General features: G+C 37.3%; 1 protein-coding gene across 3 annotated transcripts in view; it reads left to right on the plus strand.

The window, feature by feature from the left end:
• Window positions 1-26183, plus strand: part of LOC143720559 (protein phosphatase 1 regulatory subunit 12A) — a 29933-nt gene extending 3750 nt beyond the window's left edge. For 2 of the 3 annotated variants that reach the window (XM_077210107.1, XM_077210106.1), the window contains exons 2-24: window positions 4327-4457; window positions 4661-4779; window positions 8963-9119; window positions 9885-10029; window positions 10190-10264; window positions 10731-10813; window positions 11997-12190; window positions 12283-12386; window positions 13368-13565; window positions 14398-14486; window positions 14576-14761; window positions 14835-14930; window positions 16148-16238; window positions 17193-17309; window positions 18069-18162; window positions 18270-18355; window positions 18436-18492; window positions 23031-23053; window positions 23144-23207; window positions 23310-23414; window positions 24330-24380; window positions 24496-24546; window positions 26012-26183. In XM_077210107.1, coding sequence (XP_077066222.1) covers window positions 4327-4457; window positions 4661-4779; window positions 8963-9119; window positions 9885-10029; window positions 10190-10264; window positions 10731-10813; window positions 11997-12190; window positions 12283-12386; window positions 13368-13565; window positions 14398-14486; window positions 14576-14761; window positions 14835-14930; window positions 16148-16238; window positions 17193-17309; window positions 18069-18162; window positions 18270-18355; window positions 18436-18492; window positions 23031-23053; window positions 23144-23207; window positions 23310-23414; window positions 24330-24380; window positions 24496-24546; window positions 26012-26098 — 2403 coding nt within the window. In that variant the 3' untranslated portion in view covers window positions 26099-26183. The remainder of the gene's footprint in view (window positions 1-4326; window positions 4458-4660; window positions 4780-8962; window positions 9120-9884; window positions 10030-10189; window positions 10265-10730; window positions 10814-11996; window positions 12191-12282; window positions 12387-13367; window positions 13566-14397; window positions 14487-14575; window positions 14762-14834; window positions 14931-16147; window positions 16239-17192; window positions 17310-18068; window positions 18163-18269; window positions 18356-18435; window positions 18493-23030; window positions 23054-23143; window positions 23208-23309; window positions 23415-24329; window positions 24381-24495; window positions 24547-26011) is intronic. The other variant, XM_077210105.1, reaches the window with a different exon arrangement.
• The last annotated feature ends 1634 nt before the right edge of the window (window positions 26184-27817 follow it).

Here is a 27817-nt window from a genome sequence, read left to right on the forward strand (position 1 = left end):
TTTGATTGATGAGCTTATAATTATCTTCATGTTATGGCTAATAATCACTATTAAATTGCTAATATTTAATCTTGCACTACAACTTTTAAAGTTAGTGCTAGTTTGTAGTTTATTTAGTTTATATATAAAAAAAAGATGAAACTGAGATTCCACACTGATATTATATGCAATACCAGCAGATTAAATATGATTAAAAACAATAAATAAAATGAATTTAAAAAAAACTCTAATATTTGATAAGCAATATGGTTCCCATATATTGTAACTGCTTTTTTGTTTCATATTTTTGTCTTCATTTTTTATATTTGTAGTCATATTTGCATTATTTTTTTGTTTGTGTAGTATTTTTGTATTATACATCCACATTCATATTCATAGTATGTCTAATTGTTTTACTTGTATATCTGATTTTAGTAACCGGTGTGTATGTGCGATGCTCTCTCGCTGCTCATCCCGATCTCGGTCCTGTTGTGCTGTTGTTGCTCGGTAACGGGGATTAAATATAGTCGGTGCTCTTTAAGTTTTTCCATCGCTTCCATCCAAAGCCTCTCTCTCTCTCTCTCTCTCTCTCTCTCTCTCTCTTTCTCTCTCTCTCGCTCTCTCTCTCTCTCTCTCTCTGCTGTTCTCCAGTGAACGCATGGAAAACATTCTTCATGCAGTACAAGCGGCTGTTGTCATAGGCAAAGGCCAGTCGCTCTCTGAGTCACACACACACACACACACACACACACACACACACACACACACACACACACACACACACACACACACACACACACACACACACACACACACACACACACACACACACTTCAGTGACCCCGTGGAGAACTTCACACCTTCTCCTTACAGAAGGTTCCCACTGTTCCTCCGAAACACACACAATGAGAACAGAGCGGGCTTGTGTTCTGCTCAAGCGTCCGTGGAGGTTTCTATAGGCAGCGCCGGGTCCTCTGGGAGCTCTCAGGCCTCTTTCCTGGCCTCAAAACGCACGTTTTATCAGTGGGAAATCTCTGTTAACATGAAGCCTGGCTGATTTTTGCAGTAGCATATTGGTTGCAGAATCTTAGACATGTTAGAGAAGCTACTTTAAGTGTGTTAAATAAATATAAATTATATTTAAATATATTTAAAAACTGAAAATGATATAACCAATATATTTATTTCCCATTCTATCTGGGAAAATAAAGCATCATTACAACTTCTGAACATCAATGTTTTAGCTTTGCAAAAAAATGTGTCAATGTCATTTTAACACAATTTTAAATGCCGGCAACTCTTTGCTCAACTTGGTAATATATCAACCTGAAAACTTAATTAAGAACATCCAGGCACATAAAAACACCTGAAACTAGAGGTGATTTTATTTTATCGTTGTTATTAAAATTACATACAAAAGGAAAATTACAAAAAATAGGATAAATACAATAAAACAATGGTACAAATGAAATAAACACTGCTTTAAGTTGTTCAGGTAGGCCTATATTCGATTTAACAGTAGCATTCAAGTAAGAAACAAAACCGAAAGAACATCAGATATCAGATAAAAAAAAAGATATCAGTTCACACGACAAATATAACGATAACGGCACAGAGAAACAACATCATTAGAGTGACTTTCAGAACCATTTTTTACAGCTGTTGAACCATAAAAACATTGACAGCCAATCAGAATCCATCCTGCTTTAAAGAGCTCGAAGATTTAAAGAGGCAGACGATAAAACTGCAGCGCGCTTCTAATAAACAGAACGATATCGTCCGCTGGTCTGAACGCTATTATAGTTATCTTCATAGTTATTGCTCTTGGTGTGAACCGGCCTTATCTCAGCTTGACGTCTGAAGTGGTGATGTAGAGTTCAGTGTCATGCTACACTGCTACTGATAAAATAGCGGTAAAGTGTTTTGAAAACACACGAGCTGCTGTTGCAAAGTGTAGTTGAGTTCGTAATGCTTCTGTTTTTAGGACGTTTCCCTACAGCATTGATTACAGCCTGCACATGTATGTGGACAGTAACACTTCTATCGTGTAAACGCTTCGCTGAATAATTATTGTTTTGCCTGCAGTCTCACTGAAACTCTGGGGACATGGAAACATAGATTTCCCATCATGCAATATGACCCTGGCTTCAGCAGTGTTGTAAAGTTGATGTCATGATGAGTGTCAATAGAGTTATTCAGACAATGCACTCAGCTGATAAGGGTGACGACATCAGATAGTGTTCATTCTTTTACAATACATATGTGTGTGTGTGTGTGTGTGTGTAATCTAAGGTCAAAGGTTAAGGGAAGTGTTTTCTGTTTGAGGAATACAGGAACAGACTTGAATCATTTATTAGTAATGATGCACAATATATCAGGATTAGCATTAATGAAACTGATAATCATGATGTTTGAATTACTTAAATTTCTACAAATATGTTTAATATCATGTTTCAGGATAGTCATGATAAGCCAGTGTTATTCATTTATTTATATAATATTATAGTTTTTGTTAATGTTTTAGAATTAAATTATATATTTTTTATTTTCTGTAATAGTTTTTTTATTTTTCATTTTTATTATTTGAAATATATCTATATAGTTTGTGCAATGTGCACAATCACACGCAGAGAGAGAGAGAGAGAGAGAGAGAGAGAGAGAGAGAGAGAGAGAGAGAGAGAGAGAGAGAGAGAGAGAGAGAGAGAGAGAGAGAGAGAGAGAGAGAGAGAGAGAGAGAGAGAGAGAGAGAGAGAGAGAGAGAGAGAGAGAGAGAGAGAGAGAGAGAGAGAGAGAGAGAGAGAGAGAGAGAGAGAGAGAGAGAGAGAGAGAGAGAGAGAGAGAGAGAGAGAGAGAGAGAGAGAGAGAGAGAGAGAGAGAGAGAGAGAGAGAGAGCTGGTATCCTGTATCTATTCTGTGGACAATTAGTATTGGAAGCGTTTCAGATATTTCAGTATTGAAAAAAGCAATGTTTTTGACAACACTACATTGCACTTAGTTTATTATTTCAGATTAGTTTTTAAAAGACTACAATTGACATATATATATATATATATATATAAGGAATAATTGACTTCAGGCCGTTGAATTATTAGAAAAATAATGCACACCCGAGGTGGTAATGCGAAGCGGAGTGGCCGTTACACCTCGGTGTGCATTATTTTTCTAATAATTCAACGGCCTGAAGTCAATTATTCCGCTTATACTACAGTTACCACACATCGAAACATTGTTCAAATGATGTATTTAAAGACGTTTGTAAAGTTTTTGTCATTAAAACGCTCTTGTATGTTGGACTAATTTATTGTGCATCTAATCCCACGCGTCCGTTGCTAATTCCAAAACGTCATTTTAGAGTTAGCCTAGTAACGGAGGTCTGAGCCACTGATAGCAGACTAATGCTGGACATACTTAACGACTGGCTGAAACATTCTGTTTCCATCGACTGCAGCAGATTTTAAACACAGACTGAACGCGCTGAACACGCGTTTGGGCATGATCAATCATAACAAAGTATCAAATTACATTCATAACCGGCCTTACAATAAGTGTGTCCCTGGCTTTATGCAGTTATTAATGCAGTTATTAGAGAGAGAGAGAGAGAGAGAGAGAGAGAGAGAGAGAGAGAGAGAGAGACATGTGCTTCAATGTTATTATTTATTAATTAATTCAATTCATTTTAATTAGTTCGATCATGTTTTTTTCCTAATATTGACAGTAGTAAATGAAACACAAAGTCCTATTAACAAGTAGGCTATAGGCCTATCAATAATTATTTATTTGTTATAGCCTATTATCTGAAATATTACGAAAACCCGTGCAGCAGGACTATCAATTTATTTATATAGGCCTATTCAGTTTAATTTTCTATTGACTATATAGGGCTATTTACTTTGTTTATTAAAATGAAACTGCATGTTTCCATTGATTGTGAAGTTAGACGTCAAAAATTGCAGATCAAGCGCATGGGCTGCATGTTTTTTCTTGTTATGAATTGTATCCTATTTTCCGTTATTAAAGTTAACTACGCGAAGTGATATGGAACTGTAATGCGGTCAAGACCTGCCTGGAAGTACGTTAGCCGTGCGTTTCCCTGAAAATAATTGCACACCTTAGAACGTTCTCAACCAATCAGAATCAAGCATTCAACAGCCCTGTAGTATAAATAAATATATATATATATATATATATATATATATTATATAAATTAAATTCAACCTGCCAAAGTGGCTAGTAGGAGTGACTGCGTTACACACCACTGCTGAAATACACACATGTTTGGCAGGTTGGCGTGTGTTAATGTCAAGCCCTGTATATAGAGATGAAATAGATTTCTCTTTGTCTCCTCAGGCCTGCATTGATGAAAACGCAGACATGGTTCAGTTTCTGGTGGAGAGCGGCAGTGACGTGAACAGAGGAGACAACGAAGGCTGGACGCCCCTCCACGCTGCGGCCTCCTGCGGCTTCATCCAGATCACAAAGTCAGTAACACTTCTCAACAACCTAGTGAGCTGCCTACTAAGATGACATTTTACCTCATATTCATATTTTATCTAAAGTATTGATAAAAGTAGCCACATCTAATTGAAAATGCACCTAATGCGTCAAATCTAGAGGAGTCAACTGTGAGTCGAGTCTTGACAGTTTAACGTTTACCAGGGTGTGTTATGTGTCCCTGTTGCAGGTACTTGATCGAGCACGGTGCACAAGTGGGAGCGGTGAACAGCGAGGGAGAACTTCCTCTCGACGTCGCTACGGAGGACGTCATGGCGAGACTGCTGAAAGCAGAGATTAAAAAACAGGGTGAGAGATACAAAGCCTAGAAATGATGTAGAGATGGAGTAAACGAGGGAATGTGAGATTGTAGAACAATAAAGAAACGGCGTGCTGTTATTGTTCACTAAATCTGTCAAAAATCATTTTCGGTAATGGAAATGAAGCTGAAATAAGATTAAATTCTATATATTAAATTAATAAATATTCTTAAATATTAATATTAAACTTAAAACTAGGGCTGCAAGATATTGGTAAAAACTGTGATAAGTTTTATTTTTCGATATATATTGCGATATGCAGTGTTGGGAAAGTTCACTTTCTACATGAACTAGTTCAAAAATCAGTTCACAAATTTTCAAATGAACTAGTTCAGTTCATAGTTCATACTTCACAATTTTGAACTAAGTTCACGGTTCCAAAAAATGAATTAGTTCATAGTTCTTTTTTTCCATATGTTGCTGCGAACTATTTTTTTTTATTTTTTTATATTGCCACAACTAGGGATGGCCCGATACCATTTTTTTTCAAACCGATACGAGTACGAGTATTTACATTTGTGTACTTGCCGATATCGAGTACCGATACCGATATTTCTACCGCAAAAGTAACTATAGGCTCCCAGAAAAGAAGACAGAAGACTATTTTAGAACACAGGTTAGAAGACTGTTTTTATTTTCTTCTCTGCTTGTTTTAACAAGTCTAAAAATAAATAATAATGAGTAAAATAATAAATGTATTAACACACAAACCACTGTTAATTTAACATAAAAGCAAGCAGTTACTGCGTGCATGGTCTGACATGACTGAATGCGCCCAAAGTGCGCTCCCTTAATAGTCTAATTCCTAAAAAGCTGACAGTTCATCGCGATCTCACACATCTGTTATTATCAATGAAGCTGACTGCACAATGAATCTTTCATAATATCCACACTTTGTTTGTTATAATTAGAGGATTGGCCAGCATACAGAATTCAGCACTGAACAAAAAAGTTTTGAGCAGTGAGGGGAGTCTATCTTAAATGCTTCTGATTAGCCATTGCGTTCAAGAAATCAACACACATGTCTGTGATTGGCTACATCGCTCAACGCTGCAAACATGTTATGAATAGAAACTCTGGCCTGTAAATCGTTTCTATTTTGTTTTAGTTGTTCTTCTTGCTTTTCTGCAACAGATGAATGAAAATCTATTAGTTTTAATATGTTGTATTCATAGATATTTCTAGTTTGCGGGAGTCCCGCGAATCGTTTTATTCTCCCGGAACCCGCACACACAGAGTGAGTGCATTACCGCCCGCGCTCGCGCTCGGCCATCAAATCTAGTCCCGCGCCGCACTCTTTTGCGTTGGGAGTGCACGTCCCTATGCCTCAGTTCACCTCGACAAAACACTCGCGGCGGCCAGTTTCGTTTCGCAAAATGTACGTGGTATCGGGGCGTGGTATCGGCGAATTTTTATGAGTACGAGTACGAGTATATGAGGACAGTATCGACCCGATCCCCGATGCCAGTATCGGTATCGGGCCATCCCTAGCCACAACCCATATACAACCACAGACAGTGGTTATTTTATCTGCGGGCAAAGTTTGCACAGAAATATAAGATTTTTCCCATCCTCACCGACCTTGTCTTAAAACTGATCATACGATACGACGCCTCCTCGCTGCTTTGTCGACTACATGCTGCTTTTTGTTCTGATGACACATACGGCGGCCGCGGTGTGACACTGGTGGCTGGTGTTGCCAGATTGTTTTTTTTCCCGCTACATATTAAGGCCTGTTTACGTGTGTTTTATCCGGGTTTTCGCCTGGAAGGCTCAATAGAAATCTGGCACCCTATTGAACGAGGTTAAACTTAGAAAGCGTGGCGTTCACAGACACCAGAATGAACGAGTTCACAGTAACGTTCATCAGGCAGTAACACAGTACGTTCAGTTCACGTTCGCCCAAAATATGAACGAGTTCATGAACTATCGTTCAATGAACGCTTTCAGGCACAACACCGGAGATATGAAAACAGTTTCATCAGATTATTAGATCTATTTTGTAAGAATGAATCATTCTAGAACGATTTGGGTGATTTTGTTGGGGAGTGAATCTGCATAGAAAATAATACAATAGAACAAATGTACAAATGAAATAAAAAGTGCTTTATGTTTTTCAGGTAAGTCTAACAGTATTCAGGTACAGAAATTGAATAATGAAATGTAAAATAACACTGCATAGACTGCACTGTATAAATTAAATATTATTTATCTTTGTTAAAGCTGCAAAAGTGATTTTCTATGTATTTTGTTGTTTGATTAACACTATTATTAATAGTATATTATATAATATAAATTAGGCTACTGTCACTTTAAAAGCCCACTGAAGTGCTTTGAAATGCGCAGCATTATTCAATGTGTTGACATCATTTCCATTGAAACAGGAAGACAGGGCGGGGCATATCGAACAGCTCCTCCCCTTTTTTAAAATAGCCAATAGCGTTTAATTTATATCTCAGTCAGAGCTGTTGAGCTCGATAAATCCTGTTTCCTTTTAATCTTTATCGTTTCTTCTCCTAATCTCCTCCATCTCGCTTTAAAATACAGCATTCTGTGTAGATTTCAATTGGGTCCGATATGTCTGTCACATGATCCGCTCTGTGATAAGATAAAACCAGACTTTATTCGTATATTTACACAGTCGGAATCATTCCCTATTTCCTGTATAGTGCATTCATTCACCATGTAGAAAACAGTAAATGTGTGAACAAGTGACTATTTATCTCATCTATTTATAGTATAAACTTCAATTTTGATTTCATATGGACTTTAAGAGTTAATGCACAGATCCAATACGATGATACACATCCGTTTTCTTTCTCAGTTGTTAACGTTCACGTAAGACATAAGAGACTGCACATTTGCTGTGTGACCATTAATCCTGAAAATAGATTTCGATATAATAAATATAATTTCTACGTTTTTCTTTCGATTTTTGATAAAGCAATGCAATATTTCTTTGTGAGGTTACTAGGTTTCCATTTGAACAAATATAGGTTCACATTATCCGTCTAAAACACTCCATCTGTCTGATCTTGACCTGCTGTGCCTGATCCCATTAAAACCTTAGTCGACACACAAACTCTCACAAAAGCTCATTATAGATGTGTGTGTGTGTGTGTGTTTATAGGATGTTTGGTTTTAACAGTAACAGCATGTGAATTTCCCACATCAAAAACTCCATTATAAATGCTGGAGCTGCGCAGAGATTTTATAAACTTCCTTCTGTGTGTAAATGTGTCCTTGGGTCCTTAAAGTCGACATGAAACACAAGTTGTGATAGTCCTTTCTAAAGTTTTGAGACGTACTGTATGTCTGAGTGAGACGGCTTCTCGAAGGGCGGGACTTGATTTTGTTCATGGGGAATTGATTTGATGGTTGTGGTTTGCTGTTGGTGGATCTTGAACCAAACGAGAGCTTTATCACACTTCCTCCTGTAATATATATTAAAGGGGTGGTTCAGGGTTTTGGACATCGGACCTGATTTCCAAGTTAGCCTGGGTGTTATTTATCAGTGAAGACAGTTTTCAAAAATTTGCATCCATTCCTTCCAGTGGCATAGTTCAGTGCTAGGCTAGCGCTAGTCAACGGTATCTGCTAGCCTGCCATTAAAAACAGTTTTACCCACTCCACAGTTCACCAAAAGCAAATACACTATAACGCAAGACTGTCGATGTAAACGTCTGTTGAGAGAATAATGTTAGAAATCAAACTACTCTTGCATCTCAATGATCACATTACATTTACAGGAACTAGTTTCTCAGCAGCGGCGGAAGTTTGCTTTGCTCCGGTTAGTAGCGCTGCGCCTAAAAGTAAACGCAGAACAGAAGCGCACTACAGTCGGGACGTCTAGCTAGCTAGTAGTAGCCTTGATAGTCTGGCGTTATAATGTATTTGCTTTTGGTGTACTGTGGAGTGGGTAAAGCTGTTTTTAATGGCAGGCTAGCCGATACCATTGACTCGCGCTAGCCTAGCACTGAACTATGCAACTAGAAGGACTGGATGAAGATTTTTGAAAACTGTCTCCACTGATAAATAACACCCAGGCTAACTTGGAAATGAGATCCGATGTCCAAAATCCTGAACCACCCCTTTATTATCATAAACTGAATCTTTAAAAATGGCCGTTGCTGTCTGAGAAAGGTTATAATCGTGGTTTGAACGATTTTCAGGTATTGATGTGGACCAGGCCAGGAGAGAGGAGGAGCGAGTGATGCTCCAGGATGCCATGGCTGTGTTGGCAGGAAGTGGCTCTCTGGTCCCTCATCTGAACACTCAGGCCACCGCACTGCATGTCGCTGCTGCTAAAGGATACATTGAGGTGTTAAAGTGAGTGAAGACACTTCAAAAGTGTAACTGCGGCAAGATTTTAAACCCATATTTTTGAAAATAAAACATTAAATATCTGGTGATTTGCCTCACCCTCTCCAAAGTTTGCTGATACTTTGATATTTTCTATTGTATGTTTCCTCAAAACTGTTGATGAGTTTGTCTGTCTAAATACACTGCTGTTCAAAAGTTTGTCATCTGTAAGATTTTTTAAAAATGTTTTTAGAAGTATTTTGTTCAGAAAAGCTGCATTTATTTGATCAAAAATACAGTAAAAACAGTAATATTGCAAAATATTATTACAAATATATATAGTTTTTTAATATTTGAATATATTTTAAAATGTAATTTATTCCTGTGATCAAAGCTGAAGTTTCAGCATCATTACTCCAGTCTTCAGTGTCACATGATCCTTCAGAAATCACTCTAATATGATGATTTGCTGCTGAAATGTTGAATGTCGTATTTTTATGGAAGCTGTGATCAATTTTTTCAGGATTCTTTGATGAACCGCATTTATTTGAATGTTTATTTGTAACATTATGAATGTCTTTACTGTGTTAGTTTTGTTCATACAACTAGCAAATCAGAAAGACTATCTTCCTGTGAATCCATTTGTGAGCAAATTATGAGATTTTGTGTCCCTAAATCAATTACTGACGATGAATTTTTAAATATAAAGTCAGAATCGCATCATCAAGTATCTGATGTTTTCCTAGCCGTCCTGTCAAAGCCTTTAAATCTATATATTTCTCTGTGCATTAGGGTGCTGTTGAAGTGTGCGATAGACGTGGACAGTCGGGACAGTGATGGTTGGACGGCTTTCCACGCGGCGGCTCACTGGGGTCAGGAAGAGGCTTGCAGTCTATTGGCTGAACACATGTGTGACATGAGCGCCGTCAATAATGTGGTACAGGCTCTTTCATCATCCTAAACGGCTTTATTTTGACAAAATGAAAGGCTGAGTGTACATTATACTGCTCAGTAAATACATTGATATAAAATATCATGATTCCAGAGAGCCATTAAATGTATATAATTTCAGAGCATTGTGTATTTGTGCATCATAGGGCCAAACTGCACTCGACGTAGCCGATGAGAACATCGTCGATAACTTGGAGGAACTGCAGAAGAAGCAAAACGCTGTAAGTTTGCATGTGTTTATATGTATGCTATCTTATCAGCTGTCTGGTTTATGTTCAAAGACCGCTTTCACTCCAAGCAAATGAGCAGATATCTTCGTCGCATGAACATCCAAAAACAACAGTGTGTGTGTGTGCTGTACAGAGCCAATGTCATCAAACACACCTCTATTCTCAGTTCACACAGCTATATTCAGTATGAGGATTTTTCAAGGAAGGAGATATTTCGTAGCATAAATGTTGGACTTTGTTTGTGAATATCAGCATTAATGGGCCTATTAATGCTAAAGCGTGTCCTGCTTTATTTCTAGTTGCTAATTCGACAGGTAAAAAAAGCTTGAGCGTGTTCTTGAGATTTACTCTTATTCATGCTAAAATAAAATGATTAGGGACAGTGTGAGTTCTAAAATATGAATTGTATTGTGACTGTATTAGTAAGAGCTGTTGTTGATGTTTTGAACTCCTAAAGATGCGTTCAGAGCTACAGAAGATCAAGCCACCCGTCATTGAGACCAGCCCGAATGTTTCCATGGCACCAGCTCGCCCTCGCAGGTAAACATCACATACTGTCCAATCACGTGTCTGCATGGGAACACGTCACTTCCTGTTTGCTGAAACCCAGGATCGTTCACCATCGTTTCTATCAAAGTTATTTTTTGAGTGAGAATGCAAGTGAATCATTGAATCAGAGGTTTGAGTCAACAGCTGATTCATCCATTTATCCATCATCACGAAAATATTGTGAATGTTCAGTTCTTCACCCAGGATTAGAATATTTTACATGACATATTCTCAGCTCTCGCTGATTTGCTGATTTTGTTGTGGCTATATTGGAAATTTGTGATGATTTTATTTGAATTTTAAAGTGAAAAAATGTAACATAATCAGTATTATTTTAGTAACGTTGAAATACTGTTATAGTTTCTATTAATATTTTGAAATAGTTCGTTATTTTTATATTTACCATTTCCATCTTAACTATATTTGTTGTAATTTTGTTGTGTGTTTTTTGTTGCTATTTTTATTTATTTATTTATTTATTTTCGCAATTTTTTAACATGTCCGTATAGATTTCATTAATTTTTATTTAGGTTTTAAGTTAAAAAATATATTTAAAATATAATTTATTATAATGTAAAATAATATATTAATCAGTATTATTTTAGTAATATTGAGATACTATTAGAATTTCTATATTAATTTTAGTTTAAAGTTTTAGTCCTTTTATTTAGTTTATAGAGTTTTTTGTTTTTTTAAATATGTCCATATAGTTTTAATAAATTTAAGTTTTAGCTCTCATTGATTGGCTGATTTGCTGTGGTTACAATTTAATTTTTTAATGATTTATTTAAATTTTTAAAGTGAAAAAAATATATTGTGAATATCTCTCTCTATCTCTCTCTATATATATATATATATATATATATATATATATATATTAGTTTTTATTAATTTTTATTTAGGTTTTAGCTCTCACCGATTGACATTTACTTATTTGCTGTGGCTATTTTTTTTTTAAGTGAAAAAGTATATTTGGAAAATTATAGAATAATCAGTATTATTTTAGTCATATTGAGATACTATTATAGTTTCTAATAATATTTTGTATTAGTTTTTATTTTTATATTTCCCCTTTTAACAAAGTTTTAGTCATTTCTTTTTTTAATATGTCCATACAGTTTTAATGAATTGTTATTTCAGTTTTAGCTCTGACTGATTTGCATGTCCCCCGCAGGACGTCCATCTCTCGCATGAGCAGCAGAGAGAAGATCACCCTGCATGAGCGAGAGAAGCATGCTCCGCCCACTCTTCAGACTCCGCCCACAGAAGAGGATGAAGAGGAGGCGACGCGCACAGCTGGCCAATCCAAACCCTCCAGCAGCTCCAGTTCAGAAGACGAGAGCGAATCAGAGAGCGACGCAGAGTCAGGTGACCAGACCTGCCAATTTTTATTCTCTAAATCAAAAATGCATTACTAAATGACGTTAGCTAACTGATGATGTTTGTGCGTGTCTTTACAGAAAAAGCAAAAACTCGAGAAATGATCAACAACTTGAACAACAAACGCAATGCAGCGGCCGTAGCGAGCTCTGTGACCAGCACTGCCCTCAACCAGGTTAAAAAGGTGACCAATCAGAACTGAGCTTTCCGAAAAGTTGTCTTTTTCTTTCAGCCAATAAGCACAAAATTTGACCAGTTTTGGGTTTTTGGGGGTTCCATATCAACTCATTAATGTTGATTTTTTGAATGCAAGTCATTTTCTGTAGTACAAGTGCTAATATGTCCTAAAATATCAGTGCTAATATATACTGACAAATAAACAAAATAGCCACCAATAGGCAATTCAGCAGCCAAAAAATATCATCTGAATAACTGATGATAATAAAATTATCAGTAATAAAACCCAATAATTGTTGTGGCTGTATTTAACAATTTAAATTTTTTTATATTTTGAAGTGAAAAAAATATAATATAATATAATCAGTGTTATTTTAGTTTCATTGAGATACTATATCGGTTTTATAAATATTTTGAATAGTTTTTTAGCTTTTGAATAGTTTTCATTTTAAATTTAACTAAAGTTTTAGTAATTTTGTTTGTTTTTGTCTCTTTTTTTGTCTCTTTTTTATGTGTATAACATATTTTTTATTGAAATTTACAACACATTTAACAAAAGAACATAACATACTCAAATCCCTCCCCCTCCACAATAACCCTGGCAGGCGGTAAAAGAAAAAAAAAAGTAAAAAAGAAAAAACAAACAGTGCTTTATATCACACACTCCTGTTAAGCATTATGCATATACTATAACTTCACACATCTATAGCCTCATCAATATCTCCTTCTTTAACAAATCTCAAGAACTATTCTTTTTATTTTAGTTTTAGTCATTTTAGTACATCAAGTTATACTAAATGAAAAAGAGAAATGTTACTTTGGCAACCGGCTGAAATAAAATAAGTTATATATATATATTTATTTTTTTTATTTTTTTTACATTTTATTTCAAATTATGAAAATATTTTTAATCCATTAATACTTAATAATAACAACAATGTAATAACAATATAATATTTTAATATAATAAAGAGTGGTCTGCTTTTAGGCTGAACCCGTTCGAGCCCCGGTGACCGAGGCTCCCGGTTCCTGGAGAACGTCTCTGCGTAAAGCAGGAAGTTCTGTGACGCTGGGCTCGTCCGGGGCCTCTGATCCAACCACTGAGGCCCTCAAGGACCCCGAGACTAAACTGGGAATGACACGCTCTGCATCCAGTCCCAGACTGAGCTCTGAAACTGAAAATAAGGTAACACTCACAAGTTATTTCCATCAAGAAGAGCATCAATTTTTTGTCAAAATCTTGTTTTGATAATACCCCAACACCGGGCCCTTATGCAGGATTATCACGGGGCCCCTACACAGCACCTGATGACGCAATGTCCACGAATAGGCTACCATGAATATGACAGGATAGGATCATAGAGACACAGCATATAAGAGACAAAATCAGGAGTAGCCTACGGGCACCACAAAAAAAAAAAACATTGTTGAATGCGGACCACAACACATGAAAAGACACTGGTGGTGACGGCGCACCGTAACACATTGTTACTCACTGCTATGACTACACACACATAGGCCTAGGTCCAAATACATAAAAAAAGATGCTCACTTACATTATAGCTGCATTTTCCGGACTTTCCTCTGTGAGAATATGCATGTTCACTTACCGACCCGGGTATTCTCCAGTCCATATTCGAAAACAAATGACACCAAAATCCATCATTGTTTGTTTCACACATGTATTCAATGATCAGTAAAATATGTTGTTGTCATTATTTATTCAAATAAATTGGCGATAAAGTAAAATGCGATCAGACTAAAAGTAGTCAAATGCGATAGGGGGCCCCGGCTGTCAATCAATATCTTCCAGTCACGCGGGCCCCTGATTGGTCCGGGCCCGCCAGCAACCGCGTACCCTGCTTACCGATAGTTACGCCTGTGCTCTTAAGCATTTGACTATTTACATCCAGCCACTTTATTTTGGCCGGGCAGTGTATAAATTAATATTTGAATGTATTTTGTTAATTTTTAATATATGTTTTGTCGCCTCAAAATTGTTATTTTCTTATGTTCAGGAGCCCAGATTGGCCCGTGTGCAGCCCACCCCGTCCAGGCGCTTATTCAGCATCAGCGACACCAGCACCAACCCCGACAACTCCAGCAGGTGAGCCACACAACACACACACAGAAAATCACATGTTTTTACCGTTTTCCAATCTCGTCCATCATCCTGTGTGTGTGTGTGTGTTGTAGCTTGTTGAGCCGGAGCTCTTCGTACACACGCCGATTGAACAGCCAATCCTCTGGAGAAGTGTCGGGTCAAAACCCCTCGTTACCTCGCAGCTCATCTTATGGAAGGAAACTTGACGACCCTTCAGTGACCTCTGTAACCACGGGAACCTCTGGTCTCAGTCGCCTCAATAGTCTTCTAGCTCAGAGGTTCGTGTGTGTCTGATCGTGTGTGATATGAGCGTGTCTTTTGCATTGGTCTGATCTGGCGTGTCTCTCATAGGTCGGCTCAGGAAGAGGCTGAAAAGAAGGAGCCCGTCTCCAATTCTGTGCCCACGACAACCACATCAGGCGAGCCAGAGACCAAACAGAGACGCAAGTGAGTGTGTGATGATTTATACACCACAGAGTGATGATAAACCTGTTATCCTGCTGGAAAAAACACGTTTTTACTAGCCTTGACCCATTTAATTTCTTAAAACACTGAACGATAAACTGCCTGGCCCAAAAAAAGGATTTAAATAGTCAAATGCTTAAAGAGTCTGTGATTGGATTATTATTGCAGTGATTATTATGTTTCTAGCATGTTATATGTTTGGCAACAGTTCTTCTATCCCTAATTGATGGAGTGCGTAGCTTTTCATCTCTTAAACAGCCATGTAGGAAGACATATCATGATCATATTCCAGGATGACAATGTCAAGATTCATCAGGCTCAAACTGTGAAAGAATGGTTGTGAGGAGCATGAAGAATCATTTTCACACATGAATCGTCTCCTCTGAGTCCAGATCTTAAATTCAATGAAACTCTTTGGGATGTTCTGGAGGAGACTTTAAAGAGCGCTGGACTCTTGCATTATTAATACAAGATCTTGACCAAAAACTGATGCACCTCTTGATGGAAATAACATCACAACATTTATTTCCATCAAGAGGTGCATACAATTTTGTTCAAGATCTTGTTTTGACAATTCAAGAGTCCAACACTTCTTAAAGTCTCCTCCAGCACATCCCAAAGACTATCATTTACGCTTGTCACCCTCTAAAGTTGTATTTACCACTGGGAAGCGCAGGGATAATTCTGATACTAAGAGTTGTGCGGGCCATAAAAATCAAACATGGCGGATGTGAGAGCGATTGCTGCTGTGACTGCTATTCTTTACTAGTTTTTCCCACAACTGCAACATCGCCTTGTCTTGTCATTAAAGTAGTGCATATTTACATAGATGAACAATCATTCGAAGCGTATTGTATGTTTGTTTTATAGCTTGTATTTGATTGAAATTCCAGAATTGTCAGCAAGCTGTGAATGTTTATATAGTTGTCAATAGATGGGATGCGAAATATCAATTTGGCTTTGATAAGATTTTCCAAATAAATAGGCAAGAATAAATCTGGTGTTGTCCATGATTCCTGTTCTTTCCGACAACAAAGCACTTGAATGGCCACGAGCTTGTAATCACAACTCAGAAGTGAGAAGTTGGAAATTTTCGATAGCACGTAAAAGCGACATTAGACCAGTTTGGGCCAGCTACGAGTAGTTTTAGCGACATTTTCATTGTTTTCATTGGCTGAAGCTTGAGTTTTTATGTGTAGGTCCTATCTGACTCCAGTGCGTGACGAGGAAGCGGAAGCTCAAAGAAAAGCCCGATCCAGACACGCCCGTCAGTCCAGACGCTCCACTCAGGTAAGTGTGGCCGTCCAGTGTTGGTTTTTCTTCACTAAAATTTAAAATGGTTTTTGTTAAAGGTGCAGTGTGTCATTTTTAGTGGCATCTAGCGATGATGTTGCGAATTGCAACCAACAGAAGTTACGGTGGCCGACAGGAAATGATGTTGTCGTCTGAGACAGCAGAGAGTAGCCAGTTCAGCAATGAGGTTTCTTTACAAAGATAAAATAATAAATTAGGTTTACTTAATTATTCAGTAAAGCGATATGTTATTGCGAATATTATCGTTACTTGTTCATCATTGTGTCAGTGTTTTATTCGCTGACTTAAGCTTAGCTTCTTTGCACGAAGAACAACATAGTGACGAAACGCATTTGTCCATTTAGGGCTCCTGTAGAAACATGACGGCGCATTTCAATGTAAGGGAACCCGCGGTGTGTGTAGATAGAAATTACTCATTCTAAGATAATAAAAACATAACGGTTTATTATGTAAGGTCTTTATACACCACTGAAAACATAGTTATGTATATGATACTGCATTTCTGTCAAAAGATCCTCCTAAATATTACACAATGCACCTTTAATTAAAATAACCTGAAATAAAATATACATATTATATGAAAAATGTTAAAGAAAATTAGAAATGTTGTCCTTTGATTGATCTATTTGACGTGTAAAGCAACCAACCACAGTTCGGTTTGTTTTTACGTAATATTTAGCAACAGATAAATCTGAAATCATAATGATAGATCTACCTATCGATGCTTCCTCAGAAGCGCTCATAGAAGCAGCCTGGGAAATCTCATGTGGAATATGTATTAAACAGTCAGTGGGCGGTGTGTCTAAGGCTATATGACCTTTAACCCTGAACTTTGACCTTGACACAGGGAAAACATTTGCGTAGAGCAGTTGCATTTACACGCAGCTGGAGTCCAGACCTCTCCGTGTGACCGTTGTGTTTGCTCTTCAGGGAGTTACTCTCACAGACCTGCAGGAAGCGGAGAAGACAATGAAGACGGAAAACAAGGGAAAGGAGAAGAAAGAAGAGGAGGAGAAAGAAGGGAAGCAAAAGAAGGCAGAGGAAGGGGTGAGAAAGGTCGATTTTAATCCAAATATCTTTTTGTTCTGCACTCGGAGAACTCTCTGATAAACCCGGCAGAAATATTAAAGGTTAAAGGTCAATGGCGTCACATTTTTGGATGTTATATTACTTTCTCAAACTGGACAATAACTTCATTGATGTGTGTACAGTAGCAGAGGGGGTGAATGTTTGAGAAACCTGTTTGGAAACAATAATTAGCAGTGGTTGATAAGTAATATATGCATATATAATGAGTGTGTGTGAGTAAATGAAAATATATTTATGTTAATATGCAGAATTTATTCATATATTAATAATAACTTTTCATTTTTATATATATATATATATATATATATATATATATATATATTGTACATTTTTCTTTTTTTGCTGCACAAATTTAGCAGTTATTAAGAATATTTGAATTTGTTGATCTTACCTAGATGTATGTTTTAATCAAAGCAGATTTTGTAAGAGTGTGTGTGGCCTGTAAACCCTACATTATGAGGTCAAAATGTCCCCATAAAGATGGCAATATCCGAAATCCTTGTCCTTGTGGGGACATTTTTTGGTCCCCGTGAGGAAAACAGCTTATAAATCATACTAAGGGATGTTTTTTGAAAATGTAAAAATCCAAAAAGTGATGGGCTGGATAGAGGTAGAGTTAGTGGGGAGAGAATAAACAGTTTGTACAGTATACAAATCATTAAGTCTATGGAAAGTCCCCATAAAACATGAAAACACAACGTGTGTGTGTGTGTGCAGGAGGTGAGCTGGCGCTCTCGTATCGCTAACCTGCAGAAGTCGGATTTGCTGGGACTCACACACCCCCCTGGTGCTCCACGTCCTGACAGACAAGGTGACCTTTCACCTTTAACCCTGCATCTCTGGATTTCATTACACAACACTGATATGTTTAGGTATCTCTCTCTGTAACACTTCTTCTACATTGTGTGTGTGTGTCAGATGCAGACAGCGCAGCCGCAGACCTTGAGGAGCGAGCGAGGGAGCGCAGGAGAGCCAGAGCGAGGAGGAGAGGAAAAACTGGAGAGGTGAAGAAGATGAGGACGTGATCAAAACTGGAAATCAAGAAATAGATTCTGGATTTAAATGTTTACTTCTGTATTTTCAGGGCGATGACAATGATCCCAGTGGAGAGGAGGAGAGTAGTGGTGGGCGGGACCCACAGGTCTGACCAATCAGCATGCACTTTTCATTGATTGACAGTGTTGTGTGAAAAAAAAAAATATATATATATACACTCACCTAAAGGATTATTAGTGACACCATACTAAGGCTGTGTTTGACCCCCTTTCGCCTTCAGAACTGCCGTAATTCTACATGGCATTGATTCAACAAGGTGCTGAAAGCATTCTTTAGAAATGTTGGCCCATATTGATAGGATAGCATCTTGCAGTTGATGGAGATTTGTGGGATGCACATCCAGGGCACGAAGCTCCCGTTCCACCACATCCCAAAGATGCTCTATTGGGTTGAGATCTGGTGACTGTGGGGGCCATTTTAGTACAGTGAACTCATTGTCATGTTCAAGAAACCAATTTGAAATGATTTGAGCTTTGTGACATGGTGCATTATCCTGCTGGAAGTAGCCATCAGAGGATGGGTACACGATGGCCATAAAGGGATGGACATGGTCAGAAACAATGCTCAAGTAAGCTTTGGCATTTAAACGATGCCCAATTGGCACTAAGGGGCCTAAAGTGTGCCAAGAAAATTTCCCCCACACCATTACACCATCACCACCAGCAGCCTGCACAGGGGTAAAAAGGCATGATGGATCCATGTTCTCATTCTATTTACGCCAAATTCTGACTCTACCATCTGAACGTCTCAACAGAAATCGAGTTTCATCAGACCAGGCAACATTTTTCCATTCTTCAACTGTCCAATTTTGGTGAGCTCTTGCAAATTGTAGCCTCTTTTTCCTATTTGTAGTGGAGATGAGTGGAACCCGGTGGGGTCTTCTGCTGTTGTAGCCCGTCCGCCCCAAGGTTGTGCGTGTTGTGGCTTCATAAATGCTTTGCTGCATACCTCGGTTGTAACGAGTGGTTATTTCAGTCAAAGTTGCTCTTCTATCAGCTTGAATCAGTCGGCCCATTCTCCTCTGACCTCTAGCATCAACAAGGCATTTTCGCCCACAGGACTGCCGCATACTGGATGTTTTTCCCTCTTCACACCATTCTTTGTAAACCCTAGAAATGGTTGTGAGTGAAAATCCCAGTAACTGAGCAGATTGTGAAATACTCAGACCGGCCTGTCTGGCACCAACAACCAATGCCACGCTCAAAATTGCTTAAATCACCTTTCTTTCCCATTCTGACATTCAGTTTGGAGTTCAGGAGATTGTCTTGACCAGGACCACACCCCTAAATGCATTGAAGCAACTGCCATGTGATTGGTTGATTAGATAATTACATTAATGAGAAATTGAACAGGTGTTCCTAATAATCCTTTAGGTGAGTGTATATGTGTATATTAGGGGTGTAACGAGATCTCGTTTTACGAGATCTCGCGAGACTAAAACGCCACGAGATTTCTCGTCGAGGTGAAAAGTTGTCTCGTGAGTTGTCAGTGTGATGGAGCCTGAGGGTGAACTTCGTATTGAAGATCCCCCTGCCACTTTTAGATCATTTGTGTGGCAACATTTTGGTTTTCCTGTGGAAATAAGAAACGGCAAAAAAGTGACAGACAAGACGAACACAATATGTAAACATTGTAAGAAAACAATGCCGTACACCGCGGCTAACACGAGCACTATGCAAAAACACATACAGAACCACCACAGCGCTCTACTAAAACTAGCGACACCTGTGACGAAAACATTAAAAGGGCAAACAACTCTAAATGCCTTTTCATCTCTGCCACCGTCAAGTGCAAAAGCCACGGCAATAACGAGAGACATCGGAGTTTTCATTGCAGCTGATTTGAGGCCATTTTCTGTGGTGGAAAATCTGGGATTTCGGCGACTACTCCACACACTGGAACCGAGGTACACAATCCCATCACGCACGCATTTTTCTCACACTGTGGTCCCAAACCTCTACAAAGAAGCCAAAGTCAATGTTGTACAGATTCTGAAAGAGGCAGAAAGCATCGCCATTACGACTGATGGTTGGACTTCTAGGTGTACGCAGAGTTATATCACAATTACAGCCCATATAATCAACAGCGACTGGGAAATAGTCAATTTTGTACTGCAGACTCGCCCACTTTTTGAGTCACATACAGGGGCAAACATTGCTGAAGTTTTACAAGCAGCTGTCGCTGACTGGGAGATTAATAAACCAAACCATAGCATTGCAGTTGTGACTGACAATGCCCGTAATATGGAAGTGGCTGTGCGTGAGGCAGGATTAGAGCCGCACATCAAGTGCTTTGCACACACGCTAAACCTCGCTACCCAGGCTGGCCTCGGTGTTGCGCGCGTCACTCGGTTGCTTGGGCGAGTAAGACGAGTAACAGCTTTTTTTCACCGGAGTTCAACGGCTGCCGCGTTATTCATCTCAAAACAGAAGCTGCTACAACTGCCACCGCACAAATTAATCATGGACGTTACCACCCGATGGAATAGCACTTTAGATATGCTGGTTCGTTACCTGGAGCAGCAAGCTGCCATATCAGCAGCTCTTACCAGCCCTGAGATGAGACAAAGTGCCCGTAACATTGATACTCTGGACAGCAGCGATATTTTGAATGCCGAAGACCTTGTGAAGCTGCTGAACCCTTTAAAGACAGCCACCACAGTCGTATGTGAGGAGAAGAGCCCCACAGTGTCTCTCATTGTGCCACTGAAGAGCATGATTGAACAGAACATGGCGCCAAATGACGGCGATTCCCCCACCGTGGCAGACACAAAAAGAGCAATCCTCAGTAATATTTCTGGGAGATACAGCGGAGATGCATACAATTTTCTGTTAGAGAGCACTGCGCTGGACCCTAGATTCCATACTCTACCGCAGCTAGACCACGACCAACGCGAGTCTGTCTTCCTGAGGGTGCAGAAAAAGGCAGAACAATTGCAGCAAAATCAGGTACATCAATTTGAATTGCTTTACTCCGTTTGTAAGTGTGGAAGTGTGTGTGATTTTTTTTTCCTACTAGATTTATGTTCCCAGTACCAACTGAAAATGTTTAATGATATTTGCAAAGTGTGTGTGTGTGTGTGTGTGTGTGTGTATTAGAAACATGACAGCATCAGACTTGGGTGTGTTTGTGTTTAGAGGGAGAGGGGGGACTGATTTGCTGCTTAAGCTTAAAGCCAGTGTTTCTGCTGTTTAAAGACCACAGGTGAGAAGAGTACAGAGAGGAGAGAAGAGGCAGCAGCTCACTGTTCCACACATGGAGGAGAGGAGGCTCTGGGAGTCGAGTCAGAAGAGGGAGAACCTGCTTCCAAGAAGACAGCGCTTGAGGTTCTACTAGGGGACTCTTTCTCTAAGACAGACAAGTCCAGCAGAGGGACTGAGAAGGAAATTGATCTCTACAGAAGAGAGGCCACTATCCCTCTCAGTTGCTGCCCTCTGAAGTGGTGGAGAGAAAACAGATTTAAATTTCCTTTGCTGTCTCCACTTGCCAAAGCATACCTTTCAATCCCTGCTACCTCTGTTCCAAGTGAGCGTGTTTTTTCTTCTGCAGGAGACATAGTTACTGCCCAAAGGTCTCAACTGCTGCCAGAAATGGTCGACATGCTTGTATTCTTGAAAAAGAACATGACCATATCTTAGGCTGTTCTGTGTAGTTAATTTATCTCTTTTTCATGCTTGAAGGAAAATTTTGTTTCTGTTTGCACTTGTAGCTTTGAGAGAGCAGTACTTTGATTATGGATACACTTACTGTTAGCATTTAAAGTGTATTTCTGTTACTATATATTTATTTTATTTATACTGTTTTATATTTTTTTCATTTTATTTTTTTATATAATTATTTTTTATGTTCGATTTGTGGAAAGGAGTTAGATTTCTCATGTGGAATCGCACAAGGGAGAAGCCAGTTGTTAGAGTTTATCGCAAAATATTTTGCAGTGTTTGCATGTCCTTTTGCTGCATAGAATTCATTAAAATAGAATTCATTAAAATATAAGTAAAATAACATTCATTACAAGTTGATTTCAAAATGCACCTAAATTGTTTTGCATTTTGTGATTTTCAGTTGAATAAAAGACTATTTTCTATTCATATATTTCATCATTGAGGATTTCTTAAAATTGTGTAAAAATCTCGTCTTGTCTCGTTCTCGTGAACCCAATCTCGTGATGTGTCTCGTCTCGTGGAGTAAGCGTCTCGTTACACCCCTAGTGTATATATATATATACTATTTAATGCATGTTTTTAAATATATGATATGTATAAAATATATTTTAATATAATTAATGCATGTTTTTAATTGATTAAAAGTAATAGCACTTCATGAGGGAAAAATATATTTTCAGATATTCATGATATTACAATATATTATGATTGTAAATATTTAAATATGTGTTTTACTGATTTAAAATAAATTTTATTTATAAACTTTAAATAAATGTATTTTATTATATGTATATTATTTAGACTGGTTGGTATTATTCATTTGAAATATACAATTATATAATACTATTTTAATACATTTAATTTTTAATTCATTTTTAATGAATTATTTAAGTGTCGTATTTTTTTAATTGTATGGATTTTGTTTTTTTTTGCTGACATGTTTTGCGCCTCCCTCATGCAGACAGACAGACACGTGAGCAGCAGGTACGAGTCTGACCTTTGACCTTTCACTTTGTTTGATGATGTCAGCATGTGTCCTCCTCATTCTGTCTGTCTGTCTTTTCTTCCTCTCAGGTTTGATTCGGTCTTGAATGACTGTATCCTCACGAGAGGATCGGAGTCCCGGGACTTTAAGAAGGTCTGAAGGGGTTTGTGGTTAAACTGGTTGTGTTAGCAGGAGGTGTGTGTGTGTGTGTGTGTCTGTGTGTGTGTGTTAAATGTCTGTATCGGTGTGTTTCAGTTGTTTGAGGAGATGTCCAGAGAGAACCGCCGCCTGCAGTCACAGTTATCAGACACACAGAGAACCATTTCACTGACCCGCGTGGAGCTGGAAAAGGCCACACAGGTACACACACACACACACACACACACACACACACACACACACACACACACACATTGATCAGCTGGATTATCATCATGATAGCAGTGGCAGAAATTCATATTTTGTAAAACAACTTTTTTTCTCTAATAATAGGAAAACTATTATTTTAATTTATTTATTAAAGTATAAAAAACATAACCTGATATGATATCCATTTGTCTATTTTTTTAAATCACTTAATAAATAGAAGAATTCATGAAAGGGAATTTTAAAAGGTACCTAACAGTCAAATATTAAAGTAAATATTGAAAAATTTGTATCATACATAATCAAATGTAAAATTGCAAATTTTTCAATTATGTTAGTTTTCAATTATGTCTTTAGTACCATTTAATGTAATCGTATTAATATATATATATAAAATATAGTATAATAGTTATATTATATTAATATTATATTCTTAAATAATACAATTTAAACTACTTAAATGTGTGTATACGTTTTTACATTTAGATTTTTGTATAAATTATAAATATACAAGTATATTTATTATGTATTATTTTTACAAATACAAATGTATATATTTAGTTATATATTGTGTTTGTGTGTATATATATATATATATATATAATTAGTTTTATTTTATATATTAGTTTAGTTTACAGTCTGAAAAAAACCATTCTGAATAATTCTCTCATTCAAACTTTTGTTGGTAGTTACTTGTTACTTGCAAGTATACATGTCGTTAAGGAAGAATAAGCAGCTGAATTCCTGAAGACTACTGTAATGTTCATTGTAGACCACACACATATTTTCATATTTGAATGGTTGAGCTCAAGGCCTGTAGAAAGACTGATATTGGTTTATTTTTCTTCTACTATCAGTGTTCACCAAATCCCACTATATTTGACTCTTAACTGTGTTTGTGTGTTACAGAGGCAGGAGAGATTCACGGACTGCACGGCTCTGTTGGAAATGGAAAAGAAGGTGAGTTTATGAACATCAACTTACTGAAGTAATGAAAAACATATGGAATTTTCCCTGTATGAAAGTTTTCAATCTTATGATGTCATTCCACATGCTTGTTTTCTCTCTGTCTCAGGAGAAAAAGATGTTAGAGAGGCGAGCCGCTGAGTTGGAAGAGGAGTTAAAGGTGAGAGCACATGATCACGAAAGGCTTGTTCTGATTGGCCCTTTCAGTCAGCTCTGATGCTGATTGGCTTAGAGGCGCCTGAAGCGTTTCTATCCACTGAAATGTTGTGAATGGATCTTTTAATACTGTATCTCTGAGAGCAACACAGCCAACTCAAGTAAAACCAGTTTAACGAGGCGTTTGCCTTACACGCTCACTTGGCATGACACAAAGTCACATGTAATAAATCATACTTCTGCACTGTTAATGTGAGTTTCTGTCCTAACTAGCTGTGACGGTTGCCTGGTTTCTATTTCTAGTTTTACTCACAGTTAAATCTGATTGGTCCTGCTTTATATAACTCCATAATACATCAAATATACTGCAGCATAATATAATATCAAAACCTCAAAAGCTGAGTTTGAAACTGACAGAGTGGCCAAACAAAATCATAAAATAATATAATCACAAATGCTGAGATTTAAAAATGTATATAATATAATATAAAAATAATAAAAGCTGAGTTTTGAACTGACAAAGTGGGCAAACATAAGAAAATGTAAAACAAAAATATTTGAATTATCGTTAATTTTTATTATTGTTTATTAATATATACATGACAATTGTCCTTGCTTAGTGGCCAATGAAACAAAATTAATATATAAACATTATTAATGTAACTGACATAATTGAGTCTCTGATCGGTGGCCAAACAAAAGTATATTAATATATTGTTGTTATTAATATTCATCTTCTTAACTATTAATAATAGTATAGTATATAGTATATAACATTAATAGTCTGTGGTCAATGAACAAACAACAGTAATATACTAATATATAATGGAGTAGTATTACTACATTATAAATATAAATTTAAGATAAATGTAAATGATTATTAATATTTGTAAACACAAACACATGTATTAAATGAATGTATACTTTTTGATTGACATATAATAGTGTCATTATATTACAATATTATAAATATAAATGTTTATTTTAAAAAATATGCATATTATTGTGTTCAAATATATTATATTTAATTATTTATATACTTTAAAAAAATCAATTGTGTTTATTGTTATTCACTATTATTGGTTATTTTAATTACTTATTAATTAAGGTTTTATTAACTATTAAAATATATAATTGACAGTCCCTGGTCATTATCCAATCAAACTAAAATGTTAAACAAAAATAATATATTAATATTAAATAATATATATAATATAATAATATTTACAAGTTGTATGGACTACCTTCTGGAGTTTGTCAGCCCCTGGTCACAGTATACTTTATTATACTACATTATTTGGAAAACGGCAGCTTGAACATTATTCAAAACATCTCCTTTTTTTCTGGAGGAAAAAAGGTCATATTGGTTTGGATCGACATGAGTGTGAGTAAATGATCAGAACTGACATTTCAGTGTGTGAGAAATGAGAAAGTGGTCTGAAAGAGGTAAAGATCTTGTGCGTCTGCAGGTTTTAGGGGATCTGAGAGCGGACAACCAGAGGCTGAAGGACGAGAACGGCGCGCTCATCAGAGTCATCAGCAAACTCTCCAAATAGAGCGAGAGAAGGATGAGCAGAAGACCGAGAGAGAGAAAGAGAAACTCACACACACACACACACACACACACACACACCGACATCCTTCCCGAGAGCCAAAGAAGGGAAAAGAGGAGGAGAGGAGCGACAGAGGAATGTCACTGTTTCATGACGGGATCTTTTACCTTCCTGCGGGACTGTGTGTGTGTGTGTGTGTGTGTGTGTGTGTGTGTGTGTGTGTGTGGCGTGTTTCAACTTCATCCATGTTCTCAGGAGGCCAACAAGCGAGGAGGAGATGCAACCGAGCTTCAGATTTCTCTCTCTCTCTCTCACACACACACACACACACACACACACACAATCGCACTCGTGCACCATGCACATTCCCATAAGCGTGAGCGCACACACTCCACACACATTCCACGAGTCTCAGGCAGCTGAACTCTGCAGTATTTTTGCATCTTTGCACAAACACACACACACGATTGAGAGGTTCTACCCTAAACTCCACTAAAGGTGGCCTGAATATGTCACTCAAACCAGCTCGACAATCATTCGTTGACATTGGTGCAGATTTTCATGCTTGCCGAAAACACGCCAGGCTGCTGTTTCGCAGCTAATTATGCTATGCATCTTTTTTAAAAGCGACACGCATGGCGAGCAATGCGGAAATGTCTATTGTCGTATTTTTTACCCTCGTTTGATCCATCCTTGCTCCTGTCGTCGAGGGCGATGGCTTTTGTTTATTATGTAAATGTACAAATATTACGCATTTGAACTCATAACGCTATAAACTGTAACTTGGTATCAGCTCTATTTTCTCCACGTGTTGTTTTTCTAATATATTAAATGACTGTTGGCACTTAATAAAATATCTGTGTTTGTAGCTTAGTGCCTGTTTATTGAAGTTTTACGGTTTCTCTGCTGTGGTTTATTCTGCGAGATTGCAGTTTGTGTTTCGAAACAACTTTCAAAATCTTCTTGAAAAGCATTTTTGGGCATCATAATGTAGGTGTTTGCAAACATTCGATTATAATGTTGTGTTCAGAATTATTAATTTCATCATAGGTGAATCACAATGAATGATTCATCGATTTGGTTAGCCAAATTGAAATGCTTCATAGGCACAACCCAACGTTTCATATAAACATTCAGTTTAGTGTTTTTAGGCATTGGGCGTTTGATTCAAATGTTCAGTTCGGCATTTTTTGGTTTTGTTTCTTCATCTGAAGTGCGTTTGATTTGAACTTGAGATTTTTGCCTATAAAATGTTCGAACATTTTAATTGAACATTTTAGGTAGCATTTATGGACCTCATACACACATTTCTACATTCAATATAGCATTTTTGACCATATCTGTGTGTGTGTGCACTTTTGATTCAAACTTTCAATTCAGCATTTTTTTGGTCATTAAATATGTTATCAATTAATCACATCTAGCATAAAAGTTTGTAAATATATAATGTGTGTGTGTGTGTGTATATATATATATATATATATATAACACACACACACACACACATATAAATATACACACACATACACATTATATATTTACAAGCTCTTATGGTAGATTTTGACAGCACTACTTTAAACATTTGAATTGAACATTATTTAGCATTTCTGGACAGCAAATGTGTATGAATAAATGTAATTCTGCATATTTTTGACCATATCCTGCATTTAATTCAGACTTTCCGTTCAGTATTTTTGGTTATGTGCAGATTTGAAAGTTTGA

The sequence above is a fragment of the Siphateles boraxobius genome, unplaced genomic scaffold (assembly GCF_051911475.1).
Source record: "Siphateles boraxobius isolate OS27281-9 unplaced genomic scaffold, OSU_SipBor_1 65, whole genome shotgun sequence".
NCBI lineage: Eukaryota > Metazoa > Chordata > Actinopteri > Cypriniformes > Leuciscidae > Siphateles > Siphateles boraxobius.